The sequence below is a fragment of the Physeter macrocephalus genome, chromosome 5 (genome assembly GCF_002837175.3).
Source record: "Physeter macrocephalus isolate SW-GA chromosome 5, ASM283717v5, whole genome shotgun sequence".
Lineage (NCBI taxonomy): Eukaryota > Metazoa > Chordata > Mammalia > Artiodactyla > Physeteridae > Physeter > Physeter macrocephalus.
In genome coordinates this window covers 8,899,611-8,916,926 of record NC_041218.1, presented here as the reverse complement: position 1 = coordinate 8,916,926, position 17,316 = coordinate 8,899,611, and the positions used below count along the sequence as shown (strand labels likewise).

The 17,316-nt window shown below is 37.3% G+C and overlaps 1 protein-coding gene across 1 annotated transcript in view; it reads left to right on the top strand.

Annotated features, from left to right (window-relative positions):
- Positions 1-17,316, top strand: part of CNTNAP2 (contactin associated protein 2) — a 1,485,958-nt gene that overhangs the window by 209,808 nt on the left and 1,258,834 nt on the right. The window contains exon 4 of the mRNA XM_055084701.1: positions 9,269-9,416. Coding sequence (XP_054940676.1) covers positions 9,269-9,416 — 148 coding nt within the window. The remainder of the gene's footprint in view (positions 1-9,268; positions 9,417-17,316) is intronic.

Genomic DNA, 17,316 nt, shown 5'->3' with positions numbered 1-17,316 from the left:
AGTTATTAGAAATATTTATATCATGATGGGGGAGGGAATTGCATGGATGAATATTTCTCAAAACTGAGTAAACTATTCACTGAAGATCTTTGCAATTTACTGTATGTAAATTATAGCTCAATTTTTTAAAAAAGCTGTGTTGCTGCCTATGTTGTCTGTAGTTTGTTGGGAGACCAACAAATGATCTTATGTAATTTTACTATTCAGTATAATAAGTGCGAAGATATAGATAAGCATAGAATTTCAAAAATGCGTGAGCATTGTGTAACCTTTCCACGGCAGAGACAATGTTATGCGTTTATCAAACCTGTTCCATTTTTCTGCTGCATTCCCCAACCTCTTCCACACTAAGGTTAAGGCCAGAAAGATACATGACCAGTGGAATGTATATAGAAGTGATACCCTCTACTTCTAAATCTGAGTATAAGCCCCACCCCTGTACATTTCTCCATGCTTTTTCTTCTGTTTCTTTGGTGGCCTTGAGAACCAGAGGTTAATGATAAGAACCAAGTATGGTGAGAGCTTGGGTCCCTGAATGACTATGTGGGGCAGAGTCCCTCTGTCTCTGCTTTCCATGCTGGACTGAAATGTGAGGAAGAAAGGCTCATGTTGTACATTAAACCACTGGAGGGAAGGAGGGAGGACAAGAAGGAAAAAGAAAAGGACAAAAGAAAGGGAAGGAGGGAGAGAGGAATCCCAGATCCCATGGGAATGAGCTATGGGAGACAATGAAGCCATCCAAAAGACTGGATCTACATTTTGCCTGTGCTGAGAGCAGCTGAGCAAAGGATGAAACCTATAGAACACCATTACCATGTGATTCCCATAAAAAATAAAGGGAAAGATTGATGAAAGAGCTAGATTTTTAAAGATACTTGCCTTATTGTTTTTTTAAGTCAAAATGACTGTTTTACATCATAGTTTTTAATTGTTCTTCTAGTAAGATCATTCTAAAATCTGTTCGTAACACGAAAAGGATAAAAATATCTGAGTCGGGAGCAGAAGTGTCCAGAGAGAGTATTGCTGCTTATATGTAGATAAAATATTTTGGCATTTTTCCCCCAACATATTTGCTGTGGTTTAGCAATCTAAAGAAGATGCTTTTAGCAGAGTTCAAGTGCATTACAGACGTGAACATAGAAATTTGATGGTCAGGTTTGTGTGTGTGTATGTGTGTGTTAATTTTCACATTGATCCTAGCATTTCTCCCCTGATTTTGACGTGATTTTTGCATGACTGTTTCCTCTTTTTCCCCCATGATCTCTGGAATTCCCAGACGCTTTATATATTGATCATGACATCCCCATAACTCTGGGAAAACTTGTTTTATTAACCTAGTGTCTTGTCGAATCAGACAAGCATGCTCTATCTTTTTTTCCTGTAGGGTATTATCTAACATATGGTTTATTAACTATAAATGTTTTTGAACTAGTTTTTGGTACATCCCAAAATAAGAGCTATAAAATGTAAACAGGTGGGAGTTTGGGAATTAACACTTTTATTTATTCATTTAACCGGGCAGTAAACTGATACTCACTAAACACCAACCACTGTGCTAGGGGCAGCAGAATAGCGGTGGACCAGAGGTTTGATCACAAGCTTCCATGCTGACTTACATACTTCTGAAACAGTGATTAGGTGGATGATCACAAACATAATGAAGTTATTACATTGAATGAAGGGAAAGAAAAGTATAGGATGCTATGAGGCTCCCTGCAGAGCGGTGGGTGATTGAGGAGTGAGTGTCAGGGAACGGACTTACTCCAGAAGCTTATGTAAGCTGAGTCCTGCACAGGGATGCGTTTGTACAGCCGGATCAAGAGGATGACAAGAGCATGCAGGTGAAGAGGCCAGACTGGGGCGGTAACATGTAGTACTTTATGAAGGTACTTCTTTTCTTTCTGCCTCAGCAGGGAGTATAACTGAGGCTTGGAGACTCCAATCAAGGCTGCACAGTAGAAAATCCGTTTCTACCTTTTGATATGAATTGATGGCTTGAGGACAATAAAATTTAAAATCCAGCAAGAAATAAAATTACACTGAAAGAAAAGTAATTAGAATGATCACAGGTATATGACATCAACTTAAGGACTCATCAATATGTGTTTCTATGGCAGCAGCGGCATTTTCTGTCTTAAGAAAATAAGATCTCTCACTTTAAGAAGTATTCGTGTGTTGTTGTTTTTCTCACATAATTTGCCATTTATGAGACTTGTTGGTAGCACTAAAAGCTCCTCCTAGGCTTGCTTATACAAGAGCTGGGTGTTTTAGACATATTTTTCAGCCCTAAGCAAAACCTTGAGCTTGCAATCCCTTATTTTAGGTTTCTGAAAAGGTGAGGTTTTAGTGACAACTAAATATATTTATTCCCTTCATAAAATGCTTTCTAAGTTACACTTCAAACCGCATAATAATGAATTTGAGGGAGAATGTTACTTCCTGCATTATACATAACATCCTTCTAAATCCCTATATATTTTCCTCCAGTCTGATAAATCATATGCTTCAAGGGTTGACAAAATGCTTTTCCAAAGTTTGTTGGTTTTTAAATGCCAAGTGGTTCAAAAGTCTGCTGATGATTTTTAGATTTGGCTTTTCCTATCTGAGGGAGGATTTATTAATTTGAAAGATTGTCTTAGACCAGGGGTTGGCAAACTCTGGCCCATGGGCTAACTCTGGTCCACGCCTGTTCTTTTAATGTCTGCGAACTAAGATGGTTTTTACATTTTTCAAGTGTTGTTAAAAATTAAAAGGAAGAAGGAGGAGGATCTGGGACTGAAAGGTATTCAGCCTGCTAAGCCGAAAATATTTACTATTTGGTACTTTACAGAAAAAGTCTGCCTCTCCTCTCTTAGGCCATCGGAATTATTGTTTGAACTAGAAGAAATATTTAGTGCACATGGTGGGAAATTTTCAGTTATTAAAACTTCAGTGATACTTAGATTATTCTGCAGTTAGCTTTCTGAACAACTCAATTTTTTTTAAAAAAAGCTCTCTCGGCTGTATATTTTAATAATTTATAAGGCAGTAACTCAGAACGAGCACCATAAGTTTAGCGTTACGTTATATTGTTCTCAGTTTTTTCTAAGCGTAAAGCTTGGCGAATTACATAAGTGCTATGTTAGTAAAAAAAAAAAAAAAAAAAAGAAAAAAGAAATCCTTCTAAGCGTATATACAAATCACAGCCAGTACGGGAGATTTAGTAGCAGTGACATGTAATTCACAAGCTTATGTAAATTGATTTTCATTTGTGTGACATTTGTCTAAATGAAGGTTGAATTTTAAAGGATAGTGTTCTATTCAAGAAAGTTTCAAATCCTTTGTAATTTTTCAATTTTTGATACAGATTTCCAAATCATAAAGGTTTTGTGAAAATCAGCTGTATATCTTACCTTGTTTTTTCCTTTCTTTTTTTTTTTTTTTTACATTCATGTGAAAAAGTGCAAGTGAGTGTGAGAGTCAAATGATGTGGGGAAGAAAATGTTCTTTTCAAACCGTATGACAATATAGCCATTACTACTTAAATAGTATTTGCACTATAGCAGACCTGCCTTTCTTTTCATAGTAAACAGTGTCAGTCAAACTTTTTAATTGCTTGTATTAAAATTTGCAGAGGAGATTTGGCTAATGATCACAGTAGGAGCATCTTTGGGGAAAATGCATGAGAAAAGAAGATATGAATGTCAAAATTCATGGAAATAAAAATGCTGAGAAAAGTAAAGGAGGCAGGCAAAATATGCTAATAAGTGGGCTGGAAATCAAGTGTACATCCAAAATGTGGTAGGATAAAAATGATCAAACTTTAAATTTGATATTCAAGTAGGTAACATCAAATATCAAAAATAAAATGTGTTGTGCCTAAATAGAAGAAGCTTTATTCCCAGCTGAAAATGTGATTCTCAAACAAAGGTCAGTGTGGGAGTGGACGCTCTTGTTACTTTGCCCTGGTTTGCCCAGACTACCTGTTCGACATCCAGTAAGTCCTCTAATTTCTCAGATCCTGAGTTTCCCGATTTGAAAAAATAGCATCCCTTCCAAACTTAGAATTTCCTATGAGGCACAAACAATACAGAGTGTACTAGAGCGCTTTAAATAATAAAGTGATATATAAATATTAGATGTTTTTATAAAATCAATGTCTACACCTCCTTCTACTTTTCTTAACTTTTCCAAATACTGCTATAGATGAGACATTTCACATATATTTACACCTTTATATTCAAGACGATAATTGGTAACACCTACACCATTCTTTTGAAATGTTTTAAACTTCAATTTAGGGTACTGTCTTAAATCTCAGTATGCTTGGAAATGAGAAGAAGTGCAAAAAACACAATCTACTGATGCTGTGAATTCTGAATACCATATGCCCTGCATTTGTTCATAAATAATAAATGTTACCCTTTCTGAAAAGCTATCCTAAACATCTCAAATTTTCTATGTGACCTTTCAATCTGATGGAGAAGTCTCAAATGCAATATATTTAAATCTTCACTAATTATCTTTCCCTTTAAATATCCTTGTATTAGTCGATATTCTTTCAGTTTCCTAAAAAGCAAACAAATGAGAACACAGGTCAAATAATCACAAAAGCCTGTAGGCTTTCTTCAGCAAGCTCTGAATTTAGATGCTGAAATGATGTCATCACAGATGGGCCTACTTTGTCTTTCTCTGACATCCATCCCTTTATAATACAGTGGCCAACAGGAGCTCAGTGGATGGAGAGCTTTCATTCCTAGTGGTTCTGTGTATTGTTTTGTTTTCTCCTCATATATGTCACACATTTGGGATCCAGGATACGAGAAGCGTCCTGTCACTCCTCTCCAGCACTCACATCCACTCCAGCATTCCTACCTTTTCCATAAACAACCCCACTCCTCTGGAGCACATGTCACCAGATTATTCCATCCACCACTATCCTAGGTTTTATGTTATGCTATAGTCTTCCATTTTCCTAGGAACTTTGCTTTATTTGGGGAGGGGGATTTTACTGGCCCCAGTCTTAAAAATTAAATTATGTGACTTTTTTGCTTAAAACTCTGTAATGGATTTCCTTCCAGCACAATTAAAATGGAACTGACAACAATATCATGGCCTGCAGGCCCTCCTTGCTTCTTCACTGTGCTGCATAAACTCTGGCTTCCTTACTGTCCTCAGAACATGCAGCGTATACTCAAGATGTTTGCATTTCTGGCCTTTGTGTATACAATATATGTAATTATATGTATATATACACACACATATATATGTATATATATGTATACATATATATGTGTGCGTGTGTGTGTGTGTGTGTATATATATATATATATATATATATATATAAGCAGACCTGGGAGATATTGTGTGTTCAGTTCCAGATCGCCACAATAAAGAGAATATCGCAATACAGTGAGTCACATGACGTTTTTGTGTAAAAGTTATGTTGATACTATACTGTGGTCTATTTAGTGAGCAATACCATTATGTCTAAAAACAATGGGCATATCTTAATTTAAAAATACTTCATTGCTAAAAAATGTGAGCCGTCATCTGAGCCCTCAGGGAGTTGTCATCTTTTTGCTTGTGGAGGGTCTTGCCTCCACGTGGACGGCCGCTGACTGATCAGGGTGGTGATCATTGAAGGCTGGGGCGGCCGTGACACTTTCTTAAAATAGGACAACGATGAAGTTTGCTACATCAATTGACTCTTCCTTTCATTTAAACACTTAGATTTATGAATTGGCCTAACTTCAGTATTGTTCTGTCTCAGGGAATCAGGAGGCCCAAAGAGAGGAAAAGAGATGGAGGAATGGCCGGTCAGTGGGGCAGTCAGAACACACACAACATTTCTAGATTAAGTTCACTATCTTATATGGGTATGGTTCATGGCACCCCAAAACAATTGTAGTAGTAACATCAAAGATCACTGATCACAGATCACCATGACGAGTATAATAATAATGAAAAAGTTTGAAATATTGCAAGAATTACCAGAATGTGACACAGAGACATAAAGTGAGCAATGCTGTTGGAAAAATGGTGCCAGTAGACTTGCTGCAGTCAGTGTTGCCATAAACCTTCAGTTTGTGTAAAAAAAGAAAAGAAAAAACAAAACACAGTATCTGTGAAGCAGAGAAATGAGGCATGCCTGTATTATATAACTTGGTATATTCTATATATATATTCATTGTATATATTTTTTTAAATTTTTGTTGGAGTGTAGATGATTTAAAATGTTAGTTTCTGCTGTACAGCAAAGTGAATCAGTTATACATATGCATATATCCACTCTTTTTTAGATCCTTTTCTCATATAGGTCATTACAGAGTATTGAGAAGAGTTCCCTGTGCTATACAGTAGGTCCTTATTAGTTACCTATTTTTTATATAGTAGTGTATATATGTCAATCCCAATCTCCCAATTTATCCCTCCCCCCTTACCTCCCTGGTAACCATAAGTTTCTTTCCTACATCTGTGACTCTATTTCTGTTTTGTAAATAAGTTCATTTGTACATTTTTTTTAGATCCCACATATAAGTGGTATATGCCATTCTTCTTTCTCTGTCTGACTTACTTGCTCAGTATGACAATCTCTAGGTCCACCCACGTTGCTGCACATGGCATTATTTCATTCTTTTTTATGGCTGAGTAATAGTCCATTGTGTATATGTACCACATCTTCTTTATCCATTCCTCTGTCAGTGGACATTTGGGTTGCTTCCATGTCCTAGCTATTGTAAATATATTCATTGTATTTTATTTATTATCTGCTCCACTCTGTACTGTCATACTATGTACTTTAATAATATAAATGTGAACTGAAACTCTGTATTGTTCACCCCTGTCTCCCCAGTGATTTGAACAGTATCTGGTGCATAAAAGCCTCTCAGCTATTTCCTGAGCGAATGAATAAGTGGATGGATCAATGAGTGAATATATGAATGAATTATTCCAGCAGAAGTGCTAAAATTGAGCCTCATTGAGTTGGGTGCCTACCCCTGGTGTCAGAGAGAGGCATCTGCCTCTCCTGGATCAGGTGGATTAAGAGTGAAGTCTGGGTAATGTTTAAAGAAATTTTAAAGAAAATTTGGTTGCCGTTACTTAAAGAGCAGAGTTTGCTGGGGAAGGAAGGAATGGATGTCTACTGTTTTATCCCCCTTCCCTCTTTCTGTCACCAAGACAATATGTTAATACCTGGGAATAGGTTGCTCTGTATATTTTCTCTTACTCCCTTCTCTCAAAATGTTGTTACTTCTTCTTTTGAAATATATCTCTTTTATTTTCTTGCTTTCCCTTACCACCATGTGGCATCGACTCTTAACTGTTTGTTGCTAATCTTTCCACCCCCACGATGATCTCCCACCACCCAGGATCTCCTGAATATGGCTCTCATTCTGTCATCTAAAAAAAAAAAGAAATACATGCTAGGTTCTTTCGTCCATAATCAGACAGAACTTGTTAAAACCTTCGTGATTTTCCAATATAAACACTTCCTCCCAATCAGACTTATGTCCTTATTACTTATTCCTGAATATACCTTAGTTCATGTTTTCGGAGTCCACAGTTTTAGTTCTAAAGTAGATTTTCCAGATAAGCTAGTCAAATCTTTTGTGGGGGGACAGACACAGGGAGAAGGAATGAAAAGAACTGAGGTCTGGAGAAGTCACCCCTGAAGAACACAATTTCAGCACAATTACAGCTTGACTCTGGGTATCTCTGGCCCTAGATCTGAGCTCCTCCTTTATGCCAGCCTGTTCCTGTTCTCTCCTGTGTCCTACTCCTTTTCTACCTCCTGAACACCAGTCTGCCCTCCGACCCAGCTGAGGTCTATCTCTTTCTGTGGTTTTCCTGATTACATAGTTTTCATAGGATTCCAAGTGCTATTGAAATTACTAGCTATGCCACGCACTTCTGTACTTCCTTTTGATGATGCCTTTTGCAATAAGGCCTGTGACATCATGATTTATAATAAGAAATATATTTTTTCTGTCTTGATCCATGTTTTCTGTCACACAGCTACTAAAACCCTTGGGACTTCCTAAGTGATAAGTGCAATAAAGCTGAAATGGGTGTCTTTTGTTATGAATAACAAGTTCCTTTCAACCACACCTGAGTTCATGTCAATGAGGTGATTTTTGGAAAGCCCCTAGGTAACTGTAAGATGGGGCTGGTTAGCAGGGGAACCAACCGTGTGATTAGAGAGTTGGAATTTGCAGCCCCATCCTGACGTCTCCGCAACGGGAGAGGCCACAACAGAGAGAGGCCCCCATACCACAAAAAAAAAAAAAAGAGGATCTCATGTAGAATATAGCTTTCCAAAAACTAAAGTTATCTAAGGTAGGGACAGCTAGAATGTGTATATGAAATTAAGCGGCTCATGTTTAAAACAGTTCACACATATATTTCTCATTTATTTGACATATTCTAAAATGTCATGGTCTCTTGATTTAAATCGTCCTTGCTTTAAATTGTAATTTTATACTGACATTTTTCCTATTATTAAATTCTTATTATTAGATTCTTTCTGAGTGTGGCATCTATGGCTTTCCCTATCACTGTGCCCCCTGTATTATCTTGCTTTATACTTCTTATGCAGTAAATGTTTTATAAATGTTTGCTGATGAATGATAGCCATGCCCAAAGAAAATCCATTTGTTCTCTGCTGAAAAAATATAGACAATATGAACTTTCAACATAAAAAAAGATTCATGGCAAATGATTCTTGACAGAATCTTCTATAAATAAGAAAAATGAAATAAACATGTTTCTGATCCACTCATATATATTTATGCTAATAAAAGGTAGAACTCCCCAGCCTCTGCACAACATATTCAATTGCTCTTTTTACCGAGCTGATGTTGAGAAATTTTTCAAATTTGTAATGATGACATGGGAGGGTAACATAGAGAAGATTTTTAAAAAGCAAGAAATACAGTTGGATTCTGTGCAAAATTGCTTATTGTGTAGTTTAAATGTGAAATAATAGAACTCGTAATTTAAATGTTCACGGGATACTACAGTGCGTGCCACAGTGTTTCATTCTTTTAACATATGTGTGCATTTCCACATATGAAAGGACCCATGGAAACTTTGGCCTGGTTCCCATTTAAAATTGGACTTGTTTTCAAATAAAGAACATATAGAAACTTTTTTCAAATTGTTTATGGTTTAGAGAACATGAAATCCCTCCACTGGATAAGAAAACTTATGTTTATTGCAGCACATAGAGAACATGGTGGTTTCTAAAGTATTTTCCCCTAATTTTCGAATCCCGTTTATTTTTCAGGCATTTCCTGGGAACGTCAACTCCGATAGTGTGGTTCGGCATGATTTACAGCATCCAGTAATCGCCCGCTATGTGCGCATCGTGCCTCTGGATTGGAACGGAGAAGGCCGCATTGGGCTCAGGATTGAGGTCTACGGCTGTTCTTACTGTGAGTACCATACTCTCGAAATTTGTGGTGGATTTTGTCATCTTCATTTAATTCGTAATTTTGTTATTTTGAATTATTTAATATTAGTTGCTTTCTCTGACAGTAAATTGCAATGTTTCTTTATATAAATAATATATGAGGTTGTTTGTATGTTATATATTTATATTTTTACACAAACACACATATAAGAATATCTTAAGGACACCTTAAGTAGAGGACTTGGGAAATGATTTCTGTTCAGTAGACTAAAACAGCAAAGCTTATTCATAAAGTTGCTTGAAGTCTTATGAAATATTTAAAAAACAGAAACTTATACTCTTCATCTTTTTTTTTTTTTTTTTTACTCTTCATCTTTTTGACTCTGTGATGGATTTGAAAACAGTCTTAAGAACTTCCTTCTGGTTCTCTTTAATTATATATACCTTTTGTTATTTTTGTTTGTTTGGTTGGTTTTTTGTGATACGTGGGCCTCTCGCTTCTGTGGCCTCTCCCGTTGCAGAGCACAGGCTCCGGACGCGCAGGCTCAGCGGCCATGGCTCACGGGCCCAGCCGCTCCGCGGCATGTGGGATCCTCCCGGACCGGGGCACGAACCCGCGTCCCCTGCATCGGCAGGCGGACTCTCAACCACTGCGCCACCAGGGAAGCCCCCCTTTTGTATTTTTCGAATACATTATATCTATGTCTAATGATTCCAGCATATGGAGTTTTAGGGATTGTCATTCTGCTCTCTATCATTTCAGCCAGTTTTGCTAGTGGTGCTTGTTTTCTCCTCCTCTTCCTCCTCCTCCTCTTAATTCTTTCCTTTCTTCCTTCTTCTTCTTAGCATTCTTATCTGCCTTTCCTTCTTGTCCTTAACTTTATGCTCATCATCTTCTTGAACTGTAACCTCAGTTTCTTCAAAACTTTATCTGTGGAGCTTCTTTTAGGTGAAGGTTGATGGTGGCTTCTTCTGGAGAAGCTGGATCTTATTTGCTTCTCTGAAGACAGTACTAACACAGAATTACTTTAAAGATTATTTGAGGCTTTTTGAGGCCACTAGGTACTACACATTCAGTCTGCAAACACATGATTTGCAAACACTGGCTTTATTTTATGTGGCTGCGCCTCACGGCTTGCGGGATCTTAATTCCCCAACCAGGGATTGAACATGCGCCCTTAGCAATGAAAGCACTGAGTCCTAACCACTGGACCGCCAGGGAATTCCCCCAGACACTAGCTTTAGAATATGAAGTATCTGGTAAAATAGTCATCTCCTCCCGGGAAGTTTTTCTTCCTGTTCTAATTGCTGGGGGAGTAGGGATGCTGGATACAGATAGGGCAGGGAATCAGGAGATCAGCTTCATGCAAGGAGTTTCCTAGTAGACTCTCCCCTACCCCTTCCTGTAGACCCATAGCAACAAAAGCTTAACTGTAATCAGAAAATGCAGATGTCCTATTGGGCAAGCTTTTAAAAATTAACCAAACATTTGGTAGTTTATAATAAAAAGTAAATAAAGCTTTCACCTTTGTATGAATTTAGTACCTGTAATGATGACCAAATCATATTTATTCATGGGCAATACTGTTATGTGAAAACTGGGCTGGTTACTAAAAAAGGGCCGAAGAGATCACTTAATTAAATTCTATAGGTGTTTCTTTTATTTGGTCATCACTTTATAGTAGCAAATATAATGAGTAGAGAGACAGATTTAGTTCTTCAGAAGAATGTAGATATTCAGGAAGAAGATTTAACTTTTCAGAAGCCTAAAATGACCCTCAACATAAACTGGGAGCCTTTCTACTATGTGGTCTGGGTATTCATGGGAACAGAACTCTGTGTTCATACATATTCTAGCTTTCAGCATCATGATGGGAAGGCCAAAACAAAATGTTTTTGTCTGCATGACATATTTTCTAAGGAGCATGTTCAGTTTTCAGTAAATGAAAAATAAGTAATATTCTCCATGGAAACATGATGTATGTAATTTATTTTATTAATAATTATTGGGCTTCCCTGGTGGCGCAGTGGTTGCGCGTCCGCCTGCCGATGCAGGGGAGCCGGGTTCGCGCCCCGGTCTGGGAGGATCCCACGTGCCGCGGAGCGGCTGGGCCCGTGAGCCGTGGCCGCTGAGCCTGCGCGTCCGGAGCCTGCACTCCGCAACGGGAGAGGCCACAGCAGTGAGAGGCCCACGTACCGCAAAAAAAATAATAATAATAAATAAATAAAATAATTATTTATTGAGCAATTTCCATGGGTCAGGAAATATGCTAAATGTTAATAATATCACAATAAATAAGAAAAACATGGTAAGAGAGAAAGTGGAGCAATTAATTCAGTAGTAGTATTTATTAGGATACAAATAATGAGGGATAAAGTTTTCCCAAAGGCACACAGCCTAAGTGACAGAGCTGAAAAGGAAACCAGACTTCCTGGTGGTACAACAAGAGCTCACCACCACTACTGTTTTCCTGCTCCTAAATTCTAACAAAGTGAACCCCGTGTGACCTTCATCAGGTTGATAAGTCAATTATATTGACACCTTAGAAGCACCCATCAAGCCCCCTCCCAGTTGCTACCTACTTCTTAAAGGTAACTAGTCACCTGATTTTTATCCCCATATATTAGGGTAGTTTTTTAAATTTTAAAATCTCATACAAATGAAATTATAAAGTATACATTATTTCCCCTCTGACTTCTTTTGTTCAAAATATTTGTGAAATTACCCATGTTGTTATTTGAGGTATTTGTTTATTTTCATGAATAATATTATTCTATTGTACGCCTATTCTACAATTTTGTATTCATTTCGTGTTGATAAACATTGAGTTGTTTCCAGTTTTTGGTTATCTCAATAGAATTGCTATGAACGTTTTTCATAGGTATAGAGCTAGGAAGGGGTAATACCAAATTAGGATATATGTATGTTTAACTTTGTTAATAATGAGAAAAATTTCCTAAAGTGGTTTTATCAATTTAGACTGTCAAAACCAATGTACTAGGGTTCCTAGTTGCGCCACAAATTCAGACATTTAGAAATGAACGTTTGAAAGTTTTAGCCATTCTGGTGTTTGTTCATTATATGCAGTTTAGTGTTAGTGAACATTTTCCTGATTTTTGAGGAGGTTATGCTTGCTGTAATTTGTATACACTCTTTTTTGAAGGGTTTGTTCAAGAACTGTGCCCATACTTCTGTTGAACTGTCTTCTATTTATCTGTTTTTCTAACTGAGTAGTTTTTAAAGCCAACCCTGTCTTTTTTTTTTTTTTTTTTTTCATTCTCACTATGCTATATAGACATGCATCTTATTTTTGAGATGGGTTTCCTTAAAAATAGCCATTTTAAAACCAGCACTGTCCGTGAAGTTACTTTAGAATCCACAGTGAAGGGCAAAAGCAGCTTGCCAAAAAGCACATGGTCCGTTGCCTCAAGTGTGGTTTAAAGTATGACAATGTGTTCTGTAATCATTTCAAGTAGCTTTGTAAAATGTTGAGTCCATGCTGTCATGAGGTTTTCTATCAAGCCTGGGCCTTGGCAATCACAAGACATGAAGGAAAAATGCTTGAAGCTAAATAGGATGCTAGACTTTTCTAGTTTACAAGCCTCTCTGGGGGAAAAATAATCCTACACTTTGGGAAACTGGATTAACCTTTATACCAATAGATGCCAGTGGAGTAAATGATAAATTGGCAACATAAAGTAAGCTAAAACTTTATACAGAGATGTCAGTGTTCTAGATCGGCTCCAGCCACCAGCCGCATGTGGTTACTGAGCGCTTGAAATGTAGCTAAGACAACTGAGAACAAAGCTGTGTTTAATTTTCATTCATTTGAACTTGAGTTTAAGTAGCGTGACTACTGGCTCCCCTCTTGGATGGTACAGATTATAAGAACCAAAACGTCTGCTTCTTATTTTTCCCCTGTGTCCTTTTTTAACATTTATTTTTTAAATGGCAGTCTCTAATTCTTTTTTTCTTAATTTGGAAAACGATGATTTAATCATCATGGAAGCTGTCTGTACTATCAAAAATTTATGACCGGTCATTCCTCTAACCAGGCCATTTTCCTAACCAATGTCCAGATCCCATTATTTTTCATATATCTATGTATGAAGAATGCAAAATAGACTTATGTCTTTTACAAGAAAAATATACATGTTTATAATTAGAAAAAGATGCATTAAACATATTTGTTATGGACACCTTTTCCAAAGTTAATTGATGATTTAAACTTACCTGTACTGGAATTCAGACTAGAGTGGCCTTGTAGAAGATGGCCTTCTATTTCTTTTTTCTTTTTTTTTTTTTTTTTTCCCATTTAGTGAGCTACTGCCTCAAGGGCTTTGTCTGAGTTTCCAGTGGGAAGGGAATCATGGATCTTTGAGGGGGAAGTGTCCCTCAGATACACTCCCATTTTGCCCCCTTAATAACAGCAATCCTGTGTATTCCAGGGTCCGGCAAGGAGATACTAGACTTTGATCACTCCTAGGGAAAAGAAATGAATGCTCTCGTCTTTTTAGAAACCATTTAGGGGGTTTATCTGAGATCTGTCTTATACCTGCAGGTTAAGGAATGGGTTTGTACTTCTTTTACTTCAAAGTTTGCCAGAAGAACTGGAGAAGGAAAAACATCAGTATGAGACTGCTTCTGTAGGAGTGTGTAACCACTGTAATTCCCCTTGTACTTGTCATCTGTCTTCTCTGCAGTCCTTCCACGGTCACTCTGTCATCTGAGAAGTTAGATACTTCTCAAGGTTGAAAGTAAGAAGTTCACTCTGTTCCAGGTGGAGGGAGAAGTTTATTTCCAGGCCACTGCTTTTAAGCCTTTAGGGCTTCTGCTGTTTTTGTTTCCTGACTTGTCTTGATGATAATATGAATTCCAATTTCAATGAATTTAGACTCATTTAAAATCATTCTTCTCCCTCTACGTTTGGTTTTCCCTCAAGTTTAGTTGAAATAAGTGCATGCTGTTATTTTGAAAACTTAATGATATTCCCAGTGTCTTCTGACTCAGTAAGCTTTCTCCCAAAGCACTGATGCTAATCTTCTTACTCTGTACCAAAGGGACTGTATGAAGCAGAAGGGAGAGGTCTCAGTCTAATAACTTTTCAAAATCATTTATGTCTGAAGCACTCAAACATGCATCTTACAAAAGCCCTACATGGTGCATTGATTAAAGCAGTGAGCATTTTCTGATGACAAATACTAAATTAGCTTTTAACCAGAGTCCTCATAAAAGTAAGGTCAGCACCTTGGCAAACCAGGATACACACAAACCAAAGTAATTTTTATATATGTTTTCAATTTGGATGAATAATTAATAAAGCCCATATATATATGTATATATATATATATGTCTATATATATATATACATATATATATGTTACCCAATGCAAATCCTGGTGGAAAATAAGTGCCAGCCGGGGGGGAAAATATATCAAGAGGTGCCGAGTACAGTTAGAAGGAGGACAGTGTTTTGTCCTTTTCATGCTGTGCCAATGGGAATATTCTCTCCTAAGGACCACAGACTAACTGCCGTAACTCCCGTGCTGCCTAGGCAAGAGATGCTGCCAGGTGTGTGTATATTAGGTTCCCAGGGCTGTCGTAACAAAATACCACAAACTATGTAGCTTAAGACAACAGAGGTTTATTCTCTCATGTTTCTAGAGAGCATAAGCCTGAAATTAAGGTGTTAGCAGAGTTGGTTCCTTCTGGAGGCTCAGAGAGAGGAACCATCCCATGCCTCTCCTCTAGCATCTGGTGGTTGCTAGCAATTCTTGGTGTTCCCTGACCAGCGTTGCCACATCATTCCAATGCCAGCCTCTGCCTTCACGTGGCCGTCTTCCCTCTGTGTGTCTATGTCTCTGTGTCTTCACATGACCTTTTTACAAGGACACCAGTCATTGGATTTAGGATCTACTCTAATTCAGTATGACCTCATCTTAAAGGAGCTAATCACATCTGCAAAGACCCTATTTCCAAATAAGGCCACATTTTGAGTTGCTGGGTGGTTATGAATTTGGGGGAAACATTATTCAATCCAGTGCAACATTTATTCATTAAAGTTGGTAAGAATTTCTGTGTAGATCAGTGTAGCTGGGCAGAAAAAGAAAAACACTTCTGAATGTCAACCCTTGTTTTCCTATTTACATTAGATATTTCATTTTGCATAATACTTGTATTATTGTATTTTGTGTTCACACACACACGTATGTGAAGTAAAAGATTTGTATGTTGCTTGAGGATCAATATATTGTGACATAGGTTCATCAATCCATTAGCATTTGTCAAATTCTATCTGTAAAGTATTTTGCTAATTTAAAATCTAAAATGCAAATCAGATCATATCACGCCTGTGCTTAAAATACTTTATGATCCTACATTTGCCTATGAAGTCCAAGTTGTTAGCTTGAAATATAGTGCCCTTCCTGTTACCTCTGCCGTCTTAATGTCCTGTCATTTCCGTGTTGTACTTTATGCTCCACTAATACAAACTATCCGTATTTCCAAATACATGACCTGCTTCCATAACATGTGTTCATCCTAGATATCCTCCCCAACTGCAGTACCCTCTCCATCATTCTTCTGACCAAATTGTCTTATCCTCCAAGATTCACTTGAGATGCAATTTCCAACAAGAAGATTTCTCTGAATTTCCAGAATGAAGTACATCATTTTTTCTTTACTCCTTTTACACTATGTAAATATTTCTAGTGGAATATTCATCAAAACATTCCAAAATGTAGCAGACTGTAAGATATTGGGGGGACCGGGCAGACACAGTCATCTTAGCCATCATTGGCATCCCACTAATTAGCAGACTCCCTGCATGAAATTAATGTTTGCTGAACTGAACTATTATCAGATGTAAATGATGTAGACCTAACGTATTTCCTCAGTGAAAATTGATTACTGTATACTACTTGATGTTGTATAAATTCCTTCATTGGTTGACAGGGTATTATATTTTTATTACTAATACACATTTCTTTTTATTAGTGTTATTCAAGTAATGCTTTTTGACAGTATATTTTCTTTTTTTTTTAAATTGGGGTATAGTTGTCTTACAATGCTATGTTAGTTTCTACTGTACAGAGAAGTGGAGTTCCCTGTGCTATACAGTAGGTCCTTATTAGTTATCTATTTTATACATAGTAGTGTATATATGTCAATCCCAATCTCCCAATTCATCCCACCCCTCCCCTTTCCCCCCTTGGTGTCCATACGTTTGTTCGCTACATCTGTGTCTCTGTTTCTGCCTTGCAAACCGGTTCATCTGTACCATTTTTCTAGATTCCACATATATGCATTAATATACAATATTTGTTTTTCTCTTTCTGACTTACTTCACTCTGTATGACAGTCTCTAGATCTATCAATGTCTCTACAAATGACCCAATTTCATTCCTTTTTATGGCTGAGTGATATTCCATTGTATATATGAACCAGATCTTCTTTATCCATTCGTCTGTCGATGACAGATTCTAAGTCCATCCACCTCACTACAAATAACTCAGTTTCGTTTCTTTTTATGGCTGAGTAATATTCCATTGTATATATGTACCACAACTTCTTTATCCATTCATGTGTCGATGGACACTTAGGTTGCTTCCATGTCCTGGCTATTGTAAATAGTGCTGCAATGAACATTGTGGTACATGACTCTTTTTGAGTTATGGTTTTCTCAGGTTGTATGCCAAGTAGTGGGATTGCGGGATTGTATGGTAGTTCCATTTTTAGTTTTTTAAGGAACCTCCCTACTGTTCTCCATAGTGGCTGTATCAATTTACATTCCCACCAACAGTGCAAGAGGGTTCCCTTTTCTCCACACCCTCTCCAGCATTTATTGTTTGTAGATTTTTTGATGATGGCCATTCTGACCTGTGTGAGGTGATACCTCATTGTAGTTTTGATTTGCATTTCT